The sequence below is a fragment of the Ammodytes marinus genome, assembly GCF_949987685.1.
Source record: "Ammodytes marinus genome assembly, chromosome: 20".
NCBI lineage: Eukaryota > Metazoa > Chordata > Actinopteri > Uranoscopiformes > Ammodytidae > Ammodytes > Ammodytes marinus.
In genome coordinates this window covers 5,915,123-5,932,459 of record NC_137224.1, presented here as the reverse complement: position 1 = coordinate 5,932,459, position 17,337 = coordinate 5,915,123, and the positions used below count along the sequence as shown (strand labels likewise).

Below are 17,337 nucleotides of genomic sequence, written 5' to 3'. Positions count from 1 at the left end.
ACACAGTCTCCCTTTTATTTTCTCTCTGGTGCTATCTCCACTCAGTGCTTCTTCCTGTCCAGAGGATTGTCTGCAGCGGTCACATTATGTCCCCTGTCTCCCTCTCTGTCTCTCTCTGTCTGTGTATCTCTCTCTCTCTCTCTCTGTGTCTCTCTGTCTCTCTCTCTCTGTGTGATCAGGGGGGCCGGGGTTTTGTGCGGCCAGCAGAACAGGCTCAAATCCAAGCCTGAAGTTCAATATCAAGCCCTCAACTCCACAATGAAAGCAGGAAGGGCAGGGAGAGGACGAATGAGCCACCCACTGCTGCATTCACCACGGAAAGCCCCATGTGATTCCCTTCTCTCTCTTTTTTTCTCTTTAATTTGTGTTAAATGTGCGGTTTTAAAAGGGAAGTTTTACTCTTAACTTCAAGCGTTAATGGCTCAAATAACCCTCTTAATGTTCCTTTTTCCTTTTCATTTTTAATGAATGCAACCCAATTAAAACTATTTTATAGCCACCGTGGAACAAGTGTGTTATTAGCGGTGGGGTTTTCAAGAGACTTCGTTGACAAGCTGTGTTTCTGTGTAATATTTCCTCTGCAGATGTTTGAGGGCGAGCTTGCACAATCAATTTCCCTTAAATTCCCTAGCTATGTAGACCTCTAAACCTGAACCCCCCTCTCTCGCCTGTTTTTTCTTTTCTTTTTTTTTCTGTTATACATGTGCATGCCTCTGAGAAACCATGGTGAGATGAGTGTGTTTCATTTTCTCTTATTACCCACTTGGATGTGTGTAATGTCCACTTAAACAACATGGAGTACGTTGAAAAATAACACAGAAAAAGGAGAAGTGGGAAAAACAATGTTGTGGCCTTTTCCCTGCATTTTGTGTTAAGCATCCCCGGCCCACTTCCTCCCTCCCTCCCTCTGTATATCTAAAGGAGTGTTTGGTGATTAGTATGCAGAAAGGAAGCTGATTTGCATCATTAAGTGCTACAGAGAAAAAGCAACAAAGTTTGGTTAGTTTTACAACTAGGAGTTTAATAGTGTACAAAGAGTTATTTCTGCTCAGAAAAACTTTTAAAAGTTAAAACGTTCATGGTTCAACACATTTATCTTTCTCATTTATTTAGACACACAGTGTAATTGTTTTTTTTAAAGGAATTCCAAAGCAGAGACAGATACAATTAAAGTGGTTAATAGTCACAGAAGTTGTAACAGTTAGTAACCTACACTTGGCACCGAAGAGTAGATTAATGTTGTGTACTACACTGTTAATTGTCACACTCATAGTATACAAAAAGGCACAGAAGGCAAGCAATGCTGATCTCAAAAGGCTCAAAGAGTTAATACAGAGAACATCAGTGACTCCAGTTTTTCAGGACATGGTTACAAATGTGGCATTTGTAAAGGATCGTCAAATTCATCAAATTATTCTCCACGTAATAAGGCATGGTGTTCTTATCTGAAAAGGTCATTTTAATGTTATTTCCACGTACAAAAGAGAATATAAAAATACATTATAAACTTGTTACAGATGTTTACGTCTCCATGATTTTCCTCGTTTTTTCTCTCTCTCTCTCTTATGTATAGGCATCAGTTGGTTTGTGTGTGCGCATGAATAAATCTGTACCGCGCCCTCTGAAAAAGCAGATACACATGCAAGAAAAAAATAATAAAATATATATATGGACGTATTCATCTCTAACAAAACAAACACAAATAATAGATACAATATAACACTGTTCTCCTGAGGTATATCCAAACCTCACATAGACATATTAAACATTGTAGCTGCTGCTGCTTCAATACTGCATTGCACTTCGAAATTCAAATCTGCCCCTTTTTTTCTTTTTTTTTGTAGGCACTAAAATCTGAATCGAGAGAAGAGTTATGGATGTAAAGCCATAAAATGTAGACGACTGACAATAAGGGCTGCGACACATATCCTGGAGCCCTTATAATAAATCTGCATAAACCCCCAAATGATAGAATAATAATTTCACGCTGGGCACAAACCCATCACGGTCAATAAATAAAGGCACTGCTGTTCTAGCTCGTACAATACTGTAGTGTTATAAAAGGCACCGTTTGTGCAAGAGCAAACCTTCCCCTCTGTGTGAATCTGGACTGTGCAGACTTGGCATTTACGCTGTAGCCTGTACGTTGACTCATCAATGGGATGTTTCACCAATTAAGAGCAACTCAGAGATACTTTGGCATTTTGGATTCCAGTTTTTGTTGTTTTTTTCCTCACTGAGCGCCTGCTGCTTGATGCTGAAAAAGCTTCTGTGCTGGCATTTAAATTGACTGAACGATGGCTGTCTCGTTGAAACAACGTTTCAAGGAGAATTAGAAGTAGCTCTAGCTCATCCTAAATCTGAGAAAAATTAAGCGCAAAGTAATACGCTCTTTTAAAAAGCGACATTTCAAACACATTATTGGAACCAAACGTTGCTGTTACATATCAAGGGAAAGTGTGTTAATATATGAATATTCCAACATCAATTATTATTTTGTGTTATAATGAAATGAATGTTTGTTGGCCCAAAAAAAGGAAAAAGCAGTCCCTTTAAAAAAATATAATGTGGAAAAGTCTATGAAAAATAAACAGAACCCGATGAGGAAAAAAATATCGACATGTCTCCCTTTAGTTTAGTGTTAACCAAGGGTTTTCTGTGCTGGAATATGTGCAGTTACCAACAAAATCAGTATGGTTCCTGTGTTATTAATAGAAATATTATTATTGCATCACATGGAGTGAGGGGCAGGGGAGCTCAGAGACACAGTTTGGCACAGCCAGGGATCAGTTATGGAGCCCTTAACCAGTTTGGGGCCCTTCCCAAAGAAAGTCTACTGGGGATCTGCTTGTTATGTGTGGCAGCAGCTGTTACAGATTGGGATATAGACTCAGACTGGCTTTGGACTTTTTTTTTTTTTTTTTTGAGGAAGGCACGTTTGGTAAAGTTTTAAGTTAGGCCTTGGAGCTGGGCGGGGTCCTGGGGGGGTCTAGTATTTCCATGATCGCTGTCGTCCTGTTGGTTGGCTAGACCGAAGCAGCCGGGGCTTGTTCCCAATGTGCTGGTCTGGTTGGCTGAGCCAGGGGATTGGCGGGGGCCGAGGGCCAATGAGCGCGCCAGCAGGGCAGAGATGGGCGGGTCATCAGTGGGCGGAAAGGTCAGAAGGTCAAGGGGTCATGGGTTAGTTGCCGTGGCAGCTAGAGTTAGACAGACATAGACGGACAGACGTGGAAAGGAAACAAAAAGGGCACATAAAAGGGGACATAAAAAGAAAAAAAGATAGAAGAGAGATTAGTGTCAGCTAGTGGCGTCAGGATGACAACAAGGCAGATCTACTGCAGTCGCACAGCAGGAGGGGCTCCAGAGAAGAGCTGCACAACACCTTCATGAACCCAGCATAGAACCATTCAGAAGGACTTAGATCAACCACCGGGTGGTGACATAAGGAATGGCTGGTTAGCGATGCTCCCAGGGGTTCATGAAGGTGCAGGCAGGGTTAGGTTTTAGGAGACAGCCCTCCTGTTGAGCGACTGCTGCTATAGTGATACTACTCATGCTAGCCGGGCTACGACTAGCACAGACAGACAGTGAAACCATGGACAGAGAGGGAGACAGCATGGTTTCGTGTGGGTGAGAGAGTGACCTTTATGTCCAGACAAAAGCGTCTGGGCCTCGGACATACTTTCGCTTATACTGACAAGAAGAGCTATTGTTTAGCAGCGGGAGCACAAGATCTGGGTGATTAACAGTTGTGATTAACAGATTATTGATCATGGTTTGATCTGTTTGCTATGAAGTATTAGAAGAGCACTTAATGGCTATACAGTGAGCAGAGAGGCCCCATAGGAGAGACAGTGATGAGAGGTTAAGAGATGGTGATTTTTTAGAAGGAATTTAGAAAACAATTTAACAGATAGACAGACTAACTACAAGAATTTAGAGGCTTTGGTTTCCTTTAGAGATTTTTTTTCAATAGTCATCTTTATTGCCTTTTAGTGTTTTTTGTCCATCGTGTACAACAAGAGCGCCACCGCTCACATACACACATATATTGTAGCTAGCTAGTCCATTTCTATTGCATAAAAACAGTCACGAGGCCTGTGAATCGAGAAGGTCACCTCATCTTAAATAGACAGAGCAAAACACTGCCTTCATTGCCACCGGCGCGGTGGCTAAAACAGTAGTAGCTACACACCTTGAATAAAGTCTGAAGTTTACATGGAGACACTTCATCTATAAAAAGCATATCGTAAAAACAAAAATAAAAATGTACAAACTAAAAAAAAACTAAAATAAAAATAATAAAATACTACAAGTATTTTCAAGCGATCTTGTTCCATAAGCTTCATATAAGCACTTAAATCCTTAAAATCCCCTATATACAAATTTATTTTGCAGCTAAATACATGGTAACAGCACCACTCTGGCTAGGAAATATATGAAAGATGTAAACAGCCCCAATGATATAGTCCAGTGGGCGACTGATAAGACCACAAACAACAGTTTTTCATACAAAAGAGCTTGTAACACAGTCTTCAGTAGTTATCACACGCTGTGTTTTAGTAGTAATAGACCAAAGATCATGTTGAATTGAATGACCTCCAGAAAAAGACAATCACTGTTACTTTAAATGTCATATAGTCATTGGGCACAACACAGGATTTAATTAATAATAATATATAATAAAAAAAAAACATTTGTGGAAATCTACTGGAATGAATGTTGTTGTATAAATAAAAGTTTCCACAGTTATTCGTAGGGTCAAACGTAGAAGAGAAGAGCTAAACATAAAAAAAAAAGTTTCTGAGAGAGGACTCCAAGTCCAGAGTCACAAGGACCGAGTCACATGAACGGAGTGATCCATTCTAATTGAGAGGGTCCCGGCCTGCCAGCCGTCCAGTTAATCTACCAGGGCAAGCAAAGATAACCGCTGCAGCTGTCACCCATAACATGGTTCCTCCCAATCTGCTCACTTATTTCACTTTCACTGCAACAAATGCCGTTTCACATTTTTTACACCGGAGCTGCTCTTCTCAGCGCGTGACCTTTTTTCGCCTAATACAGTTATTTTCTTCTCCTTTTTTTAAGGCATGCCGTGTTACAGACACATGTAAACTGAAATTGGTCCATTGGTCTGCATGCATGCACGCACACTGACACACACTCACACACACACACATGCACGCACGCACACATACACATAAAGTGGCTGGTGAGCTAACTAACCTCTGTCTGGGGTCACTACCCTTTGGTAAGGATGGATTCTCTTGTCGTGGCGTCGTACCTTAGTGGTCATGGCACCTGCTTACAGCCATTGACATTCGCCAAAACAGAACACAGAAGGTTACTCATCAGAAAGACATCAGACAGTCCACCCATGGCACCAACATCAGTCAAACCAGGATTTTTTTTTACAAAGTGTTCAAGGCTGAAGGGTGAAGATAAGTAAAAAAAAACATCTCGCTTCTAAGAGACAGAATTGTTGTTGTTTTGTGGTCTTTCTGTTCTCTAAAGAAAATATTAATCCAAACCACTAATTTCTCACTAAGCTTCACTAGTAGATTCAATATCAGCTGTAAGCAAAGTCACTCTATAGCTCTGTGATTAAAATAAGCGTATGAACATATATTAAATCACAAACAGCGGCGCTAGAATATCTACGGGTTCACTAAAAAACGTGTTAAAATTACAAGCGGAAGCCGAACTATTAAAAAAAAGTTAAATAGCTTTGTCACACCACAACACTAGTCTGCTAGTACAAAGAGGAAAATGATCAGGAATGGACACTTGACTACAGAATGACTGTCAAGGAATCTGTCATCCTAAAGTATGAGCAAATGTTGAGTGTTTGCTCTGTGGGACAAGTATGTTTGTGTGTGTGGGGTAGGGAGGGTGGGGGGGAGGGAGGGATGTGTGTGTCTCTGCAAGCCAGTCCGTGTGTGTGCTAGGAAGGGTTGCTATCGCTTAGCCTTTGGTTGGGAAAGCCATACCTGCAAAAACACAGGAAGAAGGGACTATTAACCCAAAATAAGTCTCAGCATTCATTAGCATATGTCGACGGTGTATTACGAGAGCTGGATCCGGCTGCCAATCTGTCCCCGTGACGAATCGTGGCCTCGACTTCTGCTACCTAACCCGACGATTAACACAAAATATCAAATCTTTGGATGCAAATGGAGCGCTGTGCTTCGAGTTTGGTTCTTTTTTCAAATGTAACTTGTAAATAAAATTATCAGTTTTGTTATCTGACACTAGATATCAACCGTAGATCTTGCACTTTCCCGTGGGAAGTCAAGCTTCTTCTCTCATTCATGTCTCTCAAGTTTTATTGTGCTGTGTGCAAATGTTAATGCCAATTAACTGTGTGCGCTGTGTTACTTATCTCCACACTGCTTTAGCCTGAAAAGCTAATAATAGGAATGGATGATTAAATTTGGCGGGCAGGGTGGAAAGATAGCATACAAAGTCGGCTGTCAGTTTGTGCAAGTTCAAAATGTTTAAATAATACACACTTAAGAAGCGAAAAATTCAAACAAATAATGCACACACACTTTTATAGATTAGGTTTTGGTTCAACAGTGTCGGTGCAGAACTTGACTGTGGCTCTTAATCGTCCATAAAACTGTTGACAGTAAGCGACGTACGACGTAGACCAATAATATTGACATTTTTGGTGTGGGATCTCATTGGAAAACAGGCGAGGACGGATGCAACGACGCGTAATTTGGCGAGTCCAGTATCCAGCTCTCATAATACATCCATTGCCCATGTACGACAGTGATGAACGTTTGATTTTTAGATACCTAATACTCCGGTCGAGTCCATGGGGTATTCCAATATGGAGGGCGTGAGTGTGTAGGGGTAGTCGTAGGGCGTGTAGATGATTCCGGACTCGGGCCCTTGCTGCATCAGCTGGTGCGGGTTCCCTCCCGGCATGAGTTGGGAGCTCTGGATCTGGCGAATCAGAGGCATGAGGGTCGGCGTGGAGACGGGGGCGGGGTTTCGCAGGCCTTGTGGCAGGACGGACGTCGGGCCTGTGATGATCCGAGGCGCCTGAGGGGTCCCCAGAGGGAAGGCGCCACAAGCTGTGTGGCGCACATTCGTACAATAATGCAAGTATGCGCACACACCCACCCACACGCGAGCACACACACACGTACAATAGACAGGGAAGGAGAGCAGAGGACAAACAGACTCTTTAACAGGAGAAACAGAGGCATTGTTCACATATACAGTGGACTCCTGTACCCAGACCCCTCCTCTGTCACCCACCAACCCTCCTCCACATGTTAATTGTGATGTCATCCTTACGTGTCTTGACATTGGCGTCTCTGTAGGTTCCATTGAGAATGGCCAGCTCCATTAACTGCATTTTCTTCAGGTTGTCTTCCCCCTCGGCCTACACCCACACGCACGCACACACATGCACACACACACACACACGCATACACACACAGAAGTAGAACAAGACAATCAGCTTACTTAGGCATTCAGCCATTCGACAAGAGAATGAATGAACTTCTGTGAGACTCTGGTCAACACGTCAGCAGATGTTACAGTATGATATGCTGTACCTAATTATAATTCAACTGGATTGATTTCCAAAGGGGGTAAAAAAAAGGTCAGATGTATTATTGTTCTAACATTGTCTGAAATGGAGTTGACCAGACCTTGAACACACAGCCGGTGCTCTAGTCTACGCAGGATATATTCAGTAACAAACATGTTAGCGTCCTAGCTCCAGTTACAGCTCGGTGAAAAGCTTGACTGATTTACAGTCAGACGGCAAGGTCGCCAGGGTTAAACTAACACATATCATTAACTTCACCCTCGACACACACCCTTACAAACATAGATTAACAGGTGTTGAGCTCCTGATTGCCAGTACACGCTACTTGCATCCTTTTTACTTTTAGGAGGCTGGCTGATACCGTGCTGTGATCGGAACGGAAATGACGGCTGATTGCCACAATAGAAATGGCCCTGCTGGTCCTTTCAGTTCAGTGTTCTATTGTTGCAAATAATGCAAAGACGAAAGAGGAAGGAGTCTTTTGATTTTTAATATATGTGCTTTGTGTGATGTGTCGTGTGTCAGGGGATAATTTGTCCCTGCGTGTATATATATATACATATATTAATAATTTCCTATTTGTCGTCATGATTGTGCACATTTATGCATGCATGTGTGTATGTGTGTGTGTCTGTAGGGAGAGGGGGTGTAGGTGGGCAGGAGAATGTGAGAAATGTTGAGGAGCGCAATCAAAATGTCCCCTTGTGTGAGACCACAACAAGAGGAAAAACCTCCCAGGAGAAAAAGGAATACTGTAGCCAGTAGTTTGGGAATGAAGTGAGTTGTGAACGAGTGAAAGGAGTGATGGAGTGGGGAGAACAAGTGAACAGACCCTCCATTCATTCCCTCAGCCTTTCAAACAACCCGGGGTTACCATGGAAACCCCTTTATGCGTGTTCCCTAATTACCCTAACCCCTTACACATACTCTCTCACACACATTCACACATACACACACACACACAGAAACACACACAAAAAAGACACAAACACACACTTTTTTTGGACTGACAATCCCCTTCCCCCTTCCATGCATACCAACACAGTGAAACCCTCACTCATTCACACACACACACAGCTTTTCTCCGTCAGCAAAGTCCATAATGTCCTACGCCCAAAGGGATTTATTTATTTATTTTTTCGGGGGGGTCTGGTACTCACCGCGGGCACCAGGAGCTTCTTGACTTCGTTGATGGCCCGCTGGAGCTTGATCTTGGCCCGGTTGTGTGTGTCTTCCACCGTGATGAGAACGTGTAGGTCCTCACTGAGATGTTCCCAGTTGGGCTTCCCTCGGTTCATCTCCTCCTGAAAGAAAGAAAAAAACACACAAAACAACACCAACTTGAATAAAAAGCATCTCCTCGTTTGAATGCGTTTTTTGAATTCACCTCACATTGCTTGCTGCTTTCGGTTCCATCACCCCCAGACAGAACAGAACAGAGAAGGAACAGGACTTGTTTTTTTTCTCGCTTTCTGGCTCAGCGTTTTTTTGGATCGGCTTCAAACTACGCACAAACACACACCGTGCTCAAGGTCGTGGAAAAGCGGCTTCGACAGTCCCCTAATCAAACTCATCTTGTTGCTCTTCACTGGTTGTTACACAAGTTTGGTGTTTGTTTTTCGAAGGCCCCTCGAAACCTTTCTGTAACATTTCCCCAAACATCACTGTTTAAATGTTTTTTTTTTAAAATCTATTCCCCCATTCTCTCCTTGCACTAGTTCTAACTTGATCAGAACTCATGCTCAAATTATTGGTCGATTAATTGATATTCAGGTGTAGATTCCATGGTAATAACAGCAAAAATGGCTGAATAATTTTTTAGCAAGCCATCTAGTAAAAATGCTACACATGGTTACACTTGCAGTAGCTTGTTTGTGACTTTGGATCATACCAAACTCAAAGCTGGATGAGTTGCTTTTCTCTCTTACAAAACCTTGTAATATATATTTTTTAAATTAAGCATTCAGTCTATTTAGAATCTTGGAAACCTGTGACAAGCATTACATATTATTTTCAGTAGTTAAATTTATCTTACGTGTTTATTTCAGAACACATTTTGTTGTGAGATAGATTAGACTGATATAACTCATATCTCTGTTAGATATGAAGCTACAGGCAGGAAGGAGACAGGTTATCTAAGCCTAGTATAAAGATTGAAAACAGCTAGCCTGGCCTTTTCAAATGATAAATAAAACATATACTGTACATAGTATATTTAAAGCTTACTTCATAACAAATTATATCTTCTTTTTTAAAATAAGTGGTTGTCAGAGTGTCCAATTGCTTCGGAAAACCCCAAACATCTTTCCAGTGTTGGATCATTGGGATCTGTCTCCGAACCTTTTTGTGACTTTCCGAAACCTACAATCTCACATTCACTCTAATGCAAAAGGTGAACAAAGTAAGCTGGGTTAGACCTTCACTCCAGCACTATTTTTCTTAAGCTACTCTCATCTATTTCTGTCACTTTGAATGTCTTCCAGGAGATAGTGTCTGAAAATAATGCGGGCCTGTTGTGCCAGTGTTTAAACGACATGGCGTCTCTCTGTCCTTGTGGGCCAACTATCATCAACGCTTTTAATTTGCAACATCGGATCGGACAACACAGTAGTTATGTTCCGGCTTAACCTGACCTTTATGTGCTGGAACTATTTCTTGGCTCGGCGCAGCGACTTCCAAGCCAGGCTATTTGTTCCCCCTACTTCCAGTCTTTGTGCTAAGCTAAAAACCAACCATCTACGGGGCTGTCACTTTATATTCACTCGTTTATCTTTTCATCTAACTCTCAGCACCAAAGCCAATACACGTATGCTCCCAAAAAGCGGTGGGGCCATTTCATTCCAAGTGGAGTTTACGGAGCTGCTTAATGTGGTTGTAGAGTCTTTAGATAGTATCAGATCATCGGAAAATCTTTTAAGATGAACCTATAATGAAAATAACCACTCGTCGCTGCTGGAACCCCGGTTAAGACTGGGGAAGATACTGAAGAGTCCTGTGTGCGGCTGGGGAGATAGTATCCTCTGTGAATGTTTTGTCAAGTGAGAAGTATCATTCGGAAAAACACCAAAAGTCAACATCTTTCTCTCAGTCTCCCACTGTGCCTCTGTTTTCCTTCCTCCCTGTCTCTGTGTGTGTCTCTCTCTCTCCCTCCGAGGGGCGTGCGGGGTTGGGAATGTTCTGGAGAGAGAGGGTGGGCTGGAATGCTGGACTTGCTCCACCTGCCGTTTGGAAAAGCTCGATTCCGACTCCGTCCAACAGCAAACACCAGGGGAGAGGAAGGGAGAACAGATGGACGGAACTCCAGGGAACGAGAGAGAAAAACTGAGCCCCACAAAGTCATTGTGAAAGAAGGCTGGATAGATATTTAGATTTGAAAAGCATTCTATAAGCTAGCTAGATAGATAGATAGATAGATAGATAGATAGATAGATAGATAGATAGATAGATAGATAGATAGATAGATAGATAGATAGATAGATAGATAGATAGATAGATAGATAGATAGATAGATAGATAGATAGATAGATAGATAGATAGATAGATAGATAGATAGATAGATAGATAGATAGATACATACATACATAGATACATAGATAGATACATACATAGATACATACATAGATACATAGATAGATACATACATAGATACATACATAGATACATAGATAGATACATACATAGATGGATGGATGCAGGGAGAATGGTGCATTGGTTTGCAGCAAACGTCTAAGTGCTGGAGCTCTCAAACTAATTTCTCAATCAGTGGGGAACATTTGAATCCAAGTAATTTGGTGTTTGAAAGACATTTTTCGGTGTGCATGTCTCAGTGCTTGTTTCACACATTCCATAGACTCCATATTACTGTTGAACATTACCCAAAGAAACCCTGGTAAATGTTTGAATGTACGTATCCTTCCTAGGCTGCAGGTGGTTACAGGATTTCTTTCATTCCAAAGCTTCTGAAGAGATTCTGAAGTCCAACGCACCTAAACATCATGTCCTCGTTTGTTTTTTCGCGATTTTGTTATTGCTGGGTGGCAATGCATTGCAAAATGAAAAGTTAAATTGGAAGCATCTTAAGTTAAGTTTCGGTGTGACAGACTATCTGTCTTAACCAACGTTTCCACAAGTTGAATTTGGTTGAATGTTGAATGGAAACCTATGGCTTAGATGTTGGCCAAAGTACAAAAGTCATTTTAAAGGAATAGTAAACGCTCATTCGCTTATGCGGAGGGTTAGATAATAAAGATAGACACCACTCTCGTATTGAGGGGTCAATTCGAGGCTACAGCCAGAGAGCCAGCTAGCTTATCTTAGCACAAAGACTGGTCACCGGGGGAAACAGCTAGCACTTGGCTCCGTCTGAAGGTAATAAAATCCACATTGCAGCACCTCTACAGCTGACGGATGAAGTATTCTTGAACAGAAAATGATAGACACGGAAGCATATATATATATCTAGCGTGTTTTTGCAGTGTGTCTGAGTGTGTGCATTTTACCTTCTTCTTGTCTCTCATGGAGCCCTTTCCTCGCACCATAATCTTGCAGCCGGTCTCTGCCTCTAGTTGTTTTGCCGTCAGTCCGCGCGGGCCCAGGATCCTCCCCACAAAGTTAAACTACACGAAACAGCAAAACACACTCCTTAATGAAACAGGCCCGAGGCAAAACAGACACATATCACATTTTGCAACGTATCTATTTGCGTGTGCATGTCTGTGACAGTGTGAGTGTGCTTTTGAGGTTTGTGCTCCTGTGATGTGTTTGTGTAACTAACAGAGACCAAAATAGCTCATTATATGGGTGCTGGCCTGTGCTGATGGCATGACACTACAGCGCCGCTCTCTTAACCTTATCTGTCACTAAGGCTGAGTGATTAACTAGACAGCTGCCCCTCTGTATGTGCATGTGCATGTGTGTGTGTGTGTGTGTGTGTGTGTGTGTGTGTTTGTCTCTCTCTTTCTTCTCTCAAACCTTTGTCTGCCCTCTTCCTACTTTTAACCTAATGTCTACTTCTTCAGTAACAGTTGCGACATATTCGCTGCAGCCTCTCTTTGCTGACCCTCGTCTCTGACCAACACACACACACACACACACACACACACACACACACACACACACACACACACACGCAAACACAAATCCAGATAGAGGAACTGCTCTCTAAATTTAACCTTGATCTCAACTGTTTTCCAGTGCCCTCCTGTGTGTGCGTCCTGTTAGTCTTCTGTCATGTGAGTGAGGACAGCCTGTCATTGTATTCGGTGATTGGCGAGCTGATGCATGGAGACAAATCATGTGAGCCGTTCAATCTGGATCAACGCAACTCATATTGAAGTGCTTAACTGTACTTGGCGTGAGCTGAGGTACTGGACCGGTCAAGGCCTGTTTGTATTTTGGGGGAAGGACTAAATGCATCTTTTTAAGCTCTTGTCAATATGTACGGTGTAAACTTATGGGTGCAAAGTGATGTCGCAGTAAGGGAATTTATCTATGAATGTGCCTTTTTGAGTACAAAAAAAATCGACTATTCAAAAGTGTTCATCTTTCTCTTATTGGAAAACACCGCTCAAGGTTCAATATTGATCTATTTTTAAGTCCCGACGGTTACATCATTGGGGTGGGATCAGAGATGATCTCAGATAAATTCAGCTGTTCAGATACATTTTTTTTTAAAGCTGGCCATGATTAACAGCCCTGACTCGCTGGCAGCCATCGACTGTAACTAAGAGGAGATAAAGTGACAACACACAGAAAGTAAACAGTAAAAAAACTCTTTAAGGGAAAGGGTCAAAGGTCGGGGATGGGGGTTATTCGTCCACCACAGACACACTCACGTCGGGGAACTCTTTGACGGGCACGTAGAGCTTCTCCTGCAGCTGGGCCACGGGGCCGGCCGCCTCTGGGAGCTCCTCCATGTCGCGCCCGTTGAACATGCCACCGTTCACCGTGTCGTTGTACATGTCCTTGCGTACCCGGCCGATTTCTGAGGAGGAGGGAGAGGGGGGAGGGGGGGCATAGACAGAGAAAGAGAGAGGGTTGAGTTGGGGCAGATTCAACCGCGGAAGAGCGTCCATGAAAATGTCAATGAGGTGCCGCCAGGTGTCACGTTTCGACTTCAGGGCCATTTGGTTTATTAGGACTATGACTCAGTGCCACTAGAATGACAGGACGCAATTTGAATGAGTGACAGCAGACAGTTAGACAAACGGACAGACACACAGATGGACATACACAGAGATAGACAGACAGATAGGGAGGCAGAGAGACTAGAAAGCAGACAGACAGAAAAGGGAGGTAGGTAGGGAGACAGTCACACAAGCATTCTGCACCACAATGTAGAATCTAACCACTGAATGCTTTGCAATCTGGCCTCCTCCTCTATTACTGACAATTTTCTATCCTTCCATTTCTTTCTGGAACAGTGTTGGAGACACACGGACGCACACATACACACACAAACACACACAAACACACTCATAAACACACACACTGTTCTTCCCCCGAAAACTGTGTAAATGCAAGTAAAAAAACACACATGACATTGGGGGTCACAGTGACCTGCTCTACCCACCACGTGTTTATGATATTCTGGTACAGTACTGTTTTTTCGACAACCGCGAAAACAAAAAATCGAAATTCTTAGAAAGGGACAGGGGGATAATAATGACCATTATCTATGATTGTTAATTCCTTTCGCAGATGGTTCATCTTGTGGTCTGTAAAATGCCTCAAAAATAGAGAAAAATCATATTTTCCAGAGAACTAATTCAACTCTTCAAATGTCTTTTTGTTAAAACCATAAGCCGAGGATAATCAGTTTCCTATGATATTGGAAAAAAAGATAAGAAGCAGCAAATTCTCACGCTGGAAGGAGACATTTTTTCATTCACAGATTCTGCTTTAAAATGACTTAAAACAGTCCAATTGTATTGTTGTATGGCTGAGGGCTGTTGCAGAAGCGCCGTAATAAATGAGACACTGTTTGTCTGAATGTCTGCTTGTGTAGTGTTGTCTCAATGACCGATCCTAGCCTCTGATGCCTTTGTAATGACACGCCAGCACAATAATAACTGACTACTGCACCACACAAATACACACACACACACACATAGACCCCCGGCTTCAACTCACTTACTCACTCACACACACAGCAGAGTAACTGCCTTGAAGCACAAATATCCTCTGACCTAAGCAGGCTGACAGGCATGTCTCCCTGCTCTGGGAGTGATAAGTCGGACCGTAATAACGACAGAAGGACTATAATTACAGGCAAAGCTACATCAACAATGATGATCCTCTAATAACCTATTCTGACCTGATGTTACGTACCCAAAGCGACAATCAAAAAACACACACACACACAAACAAACAAAATCTGCACAGACAAGCAGGGGCCTTTTGTCACACTTCAGTGGAAAAAGTTTGCAAAAAACGAGAAGCGAAAGAAGAACAACAGATTCTAAGGAGGGAAAGAGCTGCAGTAGACCTTATCTTAACACTTCAAACCTGTCATTGGGTTATATATAGTGAGAGAGAGACTGGACCTCCACTGACCAATTTCAGAACATGCCACAAACATGCAACATTACTGCAACATGTGTGAGAAAAAAAGTGTGTGGATTTTTTATCACCCCCCTCCTCGCATAAAACTTTTTGGGCTACGGTGCCCCCCCCCCCACATAACTCAGGCAGAAGACCCAGCCAGGCCGAGGAAACGGGGCACGGTTCAATGCCTTTCATTCTGACCGTGGGGTGTCACATTATCGCGTGGGCTCGGCTGTCAGGTCTATCCGACACACGGACGGGAACACACAAACACACACACACACACACACACACACAACTGGTGGAGATGTTAACTTGACCCATTTGTCAGGCTCCAGAGGTCGTCTGGTATGGGGAGGAGGAGGACAACCTTGCTGCGTCATGACTCTCTCTTGTCACAAAGTCAGGACCTTGGTGATCCTGATGTGCAACAACAACAGTAGCGACAACAACAGTATATAGGCCTTGGCAGCTAGTGGCAACATTTAGAAGAAAAAAAACGCAAAAGGAATGACAAAGAAATGATGCCACTTGTTGCAATGTTGAGGTGCCAGTTGACGCCCTTTTTTGTTACCACTGTATAACTGCTTGCAAAAATTGTTCAATATCAGACAGGCAGTGAGGTGATGTGCATTGATTAGTTGTACAGACAGCATGTCTGGTGAGAGGAGGGGAGAGGAGGGGGTGTGTGGGGGGGGGGGGTATATCTTACACAGTGACATGCTCTCGCTCCTGCTCAGGGATGGGCTGCTGCATTCACATAAGCCTGCGCATTAGGTCACTGGGAAAGACTAACAACTGTCTGTTTGTTCCCATCACCAACTGCCCTGTGTGTGTGTGTGTGTGTGTGTGTGTGTGTGTGTGTGTGTGTGTGTGTGTGTGTGTGTGTGTGAGAGAGAGAGAGTGACAGAAAACTGTGACTAAAACCAAAAGGACACAATGTAATTCGCAAGTCAATTCATTTTTTTTTCTCTTGTGAATTCGGCTTGCAATCACATGCAGCTTTAGGAGTGAATTTAATCAAGGGTTTGAATCATTAGCATCTCTCTGTGTTTCCAAGGAGCCGGGGAGGAATTCCTGCCATGCACTAATGACTGCCCAGCAAAGTGAGTCACTCAACTGTCACTTTTATGAGCACTGGTCATCAAAACTATGAAAGATTGACTTGTTTCCGCTGTAGTGTGACAACTGGTTAAAGTCTCAAGTGGATGGGGGATTGTTAGGGTGGGTTGGTGTTGGTGGAGGATTTAGGTTTAGGTTTAGGACCCTCACCAAAACTAGAAGCCGACTTTACCTTCATCCAGCAGCCGCTCCAGATGCGAGAAGATGCCGCTGAAGTTGGGCAGGGAGCTCATCACCTTCCGGTCGTTCATCAGCTGCATTAGGTAGTCCGGGTTGGACTTGGGTCTCTCCTTCACCTCTGTCTCCCCGACCATGGCGAAATAAATGATTGAACTTTAAAAGTCACCTTGCAACAAGGCGAGAAATTTAAACTCTGTGTTTGGGAGTCAAAAAATCAAAAAAAGAAAGAAGAAGAAAAAAAGAGGAGTAAGACCCCAGGGGGTTTTCCACCGGCCACGACCCGCTGACCGCCTCTGGAAGTTCGGAGGTCAAATTTTAAATCTCAGCTCCGGTCAAACTTGACTGTCCCTCGGTTACCGTTTCGTGCGTGTGTGGTGTCTGTCCTCCCTCTGTCCGACTGTCTCCAGAGTTTGAAAAAGTTCCCTTTTAGAGGGGGAGTTTGGCTCTGTTTGACACTTGTTTTCCCCTTTCTCTCTCCACGCACTTCTTCTTCTGCGGTTCAAACTTTAACCATCAACTGCTGTCCACCGCCCCGGCTCGTGCGCTTGTGTCCGTCCGGTGTGTCGGTATTCTGTAGCGGGGCTCGGCTCCCTATCATATGATTACAGTATAGCAGCAGCACGAGTGGGCTGTCAGGGGCGCGCCGCGCAGTCCCGCTATCAGAGTGAGAGTGGAGGAGGCTCGTGCTCGTCTGGCCCCCCTCCTCATAGAAGCCCCCGCCTTACCTCTCACGCGCGCACTTCTACGTACACAAACACATAAACACACGCGCACACACACCCTGTGCCCACACAAGTAGGCTATAACAATATCACAGCTCTGCATAGGTATGTACACCTGTTCTGCAACAGTCACTGTCCATCACTCGCCCTGTGAAGTGTGTGTGGCCAAATGCTGTGGGTCAATTGTTTACTTGAGTT

The 17,337-nt window shown here is 43.3% G+C and overlaps 1 protein-coding gene across 2 annotated transcripts; it reads right to left on the bottom strand.

Annotated features, from left to right (window-relative positions):
* Positions 1 to 4,012: 4,012 nt before the first annotated feature.
* qki2 (QKI, KH domain containing, RNA binding 2) lies at positions 4,013 to 16,976 on the bottom strand. Of its 2 annotated transcripts, XM_080049532.1 has the most exons (8): positions 16,410 to 16,976; positions 13,405 to 13,553; positions 12,070 to 12,186; positions 8,731 to 8,874; positions 7,312 to 7,399; positions 6,804 to 7,085; positions 5,991 to 6,014; positions 4,013 to 5,301 (listed from the first exon to the last, which is right to left on the bottom strand). In XM_080049532.1, the coding sequence occupies exons 1-8, from the start codon at positions 16,549 to 16,551 to the stop codon at positions 5,222 to 5,224; spliced, it is 1,026 nt and encodes a 341-aa protein (XP_079905658.1). In that variant the 5' UTR covers positions 16,552 to 16,976; the 3' UTR covers positions 4,013 to 5,221. The 2 variants fall into 2 exon arrangements, with proteins under 2 accessions (XP_079905658.1, XP_079905659.1); XM_080049533.1 differs by lacking the exons at positions 4,013 to 5,301; positions 5,991 to 6,014 and adding an exon at positions 5,932 to 5,990.
* Positions 16,977 to 17,337: the final 361 nt, after the last annotated feature.

Bases quoted from the DNA above. Each gene is read 5' to 3' on its own strand.
- qki2 (XM_080049532.1), bottom strand. From the start codon at position 16,551: ATGGTCGGGGAGACAGAGGTGAAGGAGAGACCCAAGTCCAACCCGGAC. The intron at 12,187-13,404 runs GTGAGTGTGTCT...TGTTTCGTGTAG, and splicing joins CCGTCAAAGAGTTCCCCGAC to TTTAACTTTGTGGGGAGGAT. The intron at 6,015-6,803 runs GTATCTAAAAAT...TTGGGTTAATAG, and splicing joins GGACTCGACCGGAGTATTAG to TCCCTTCTTCCTGTGTTTTT.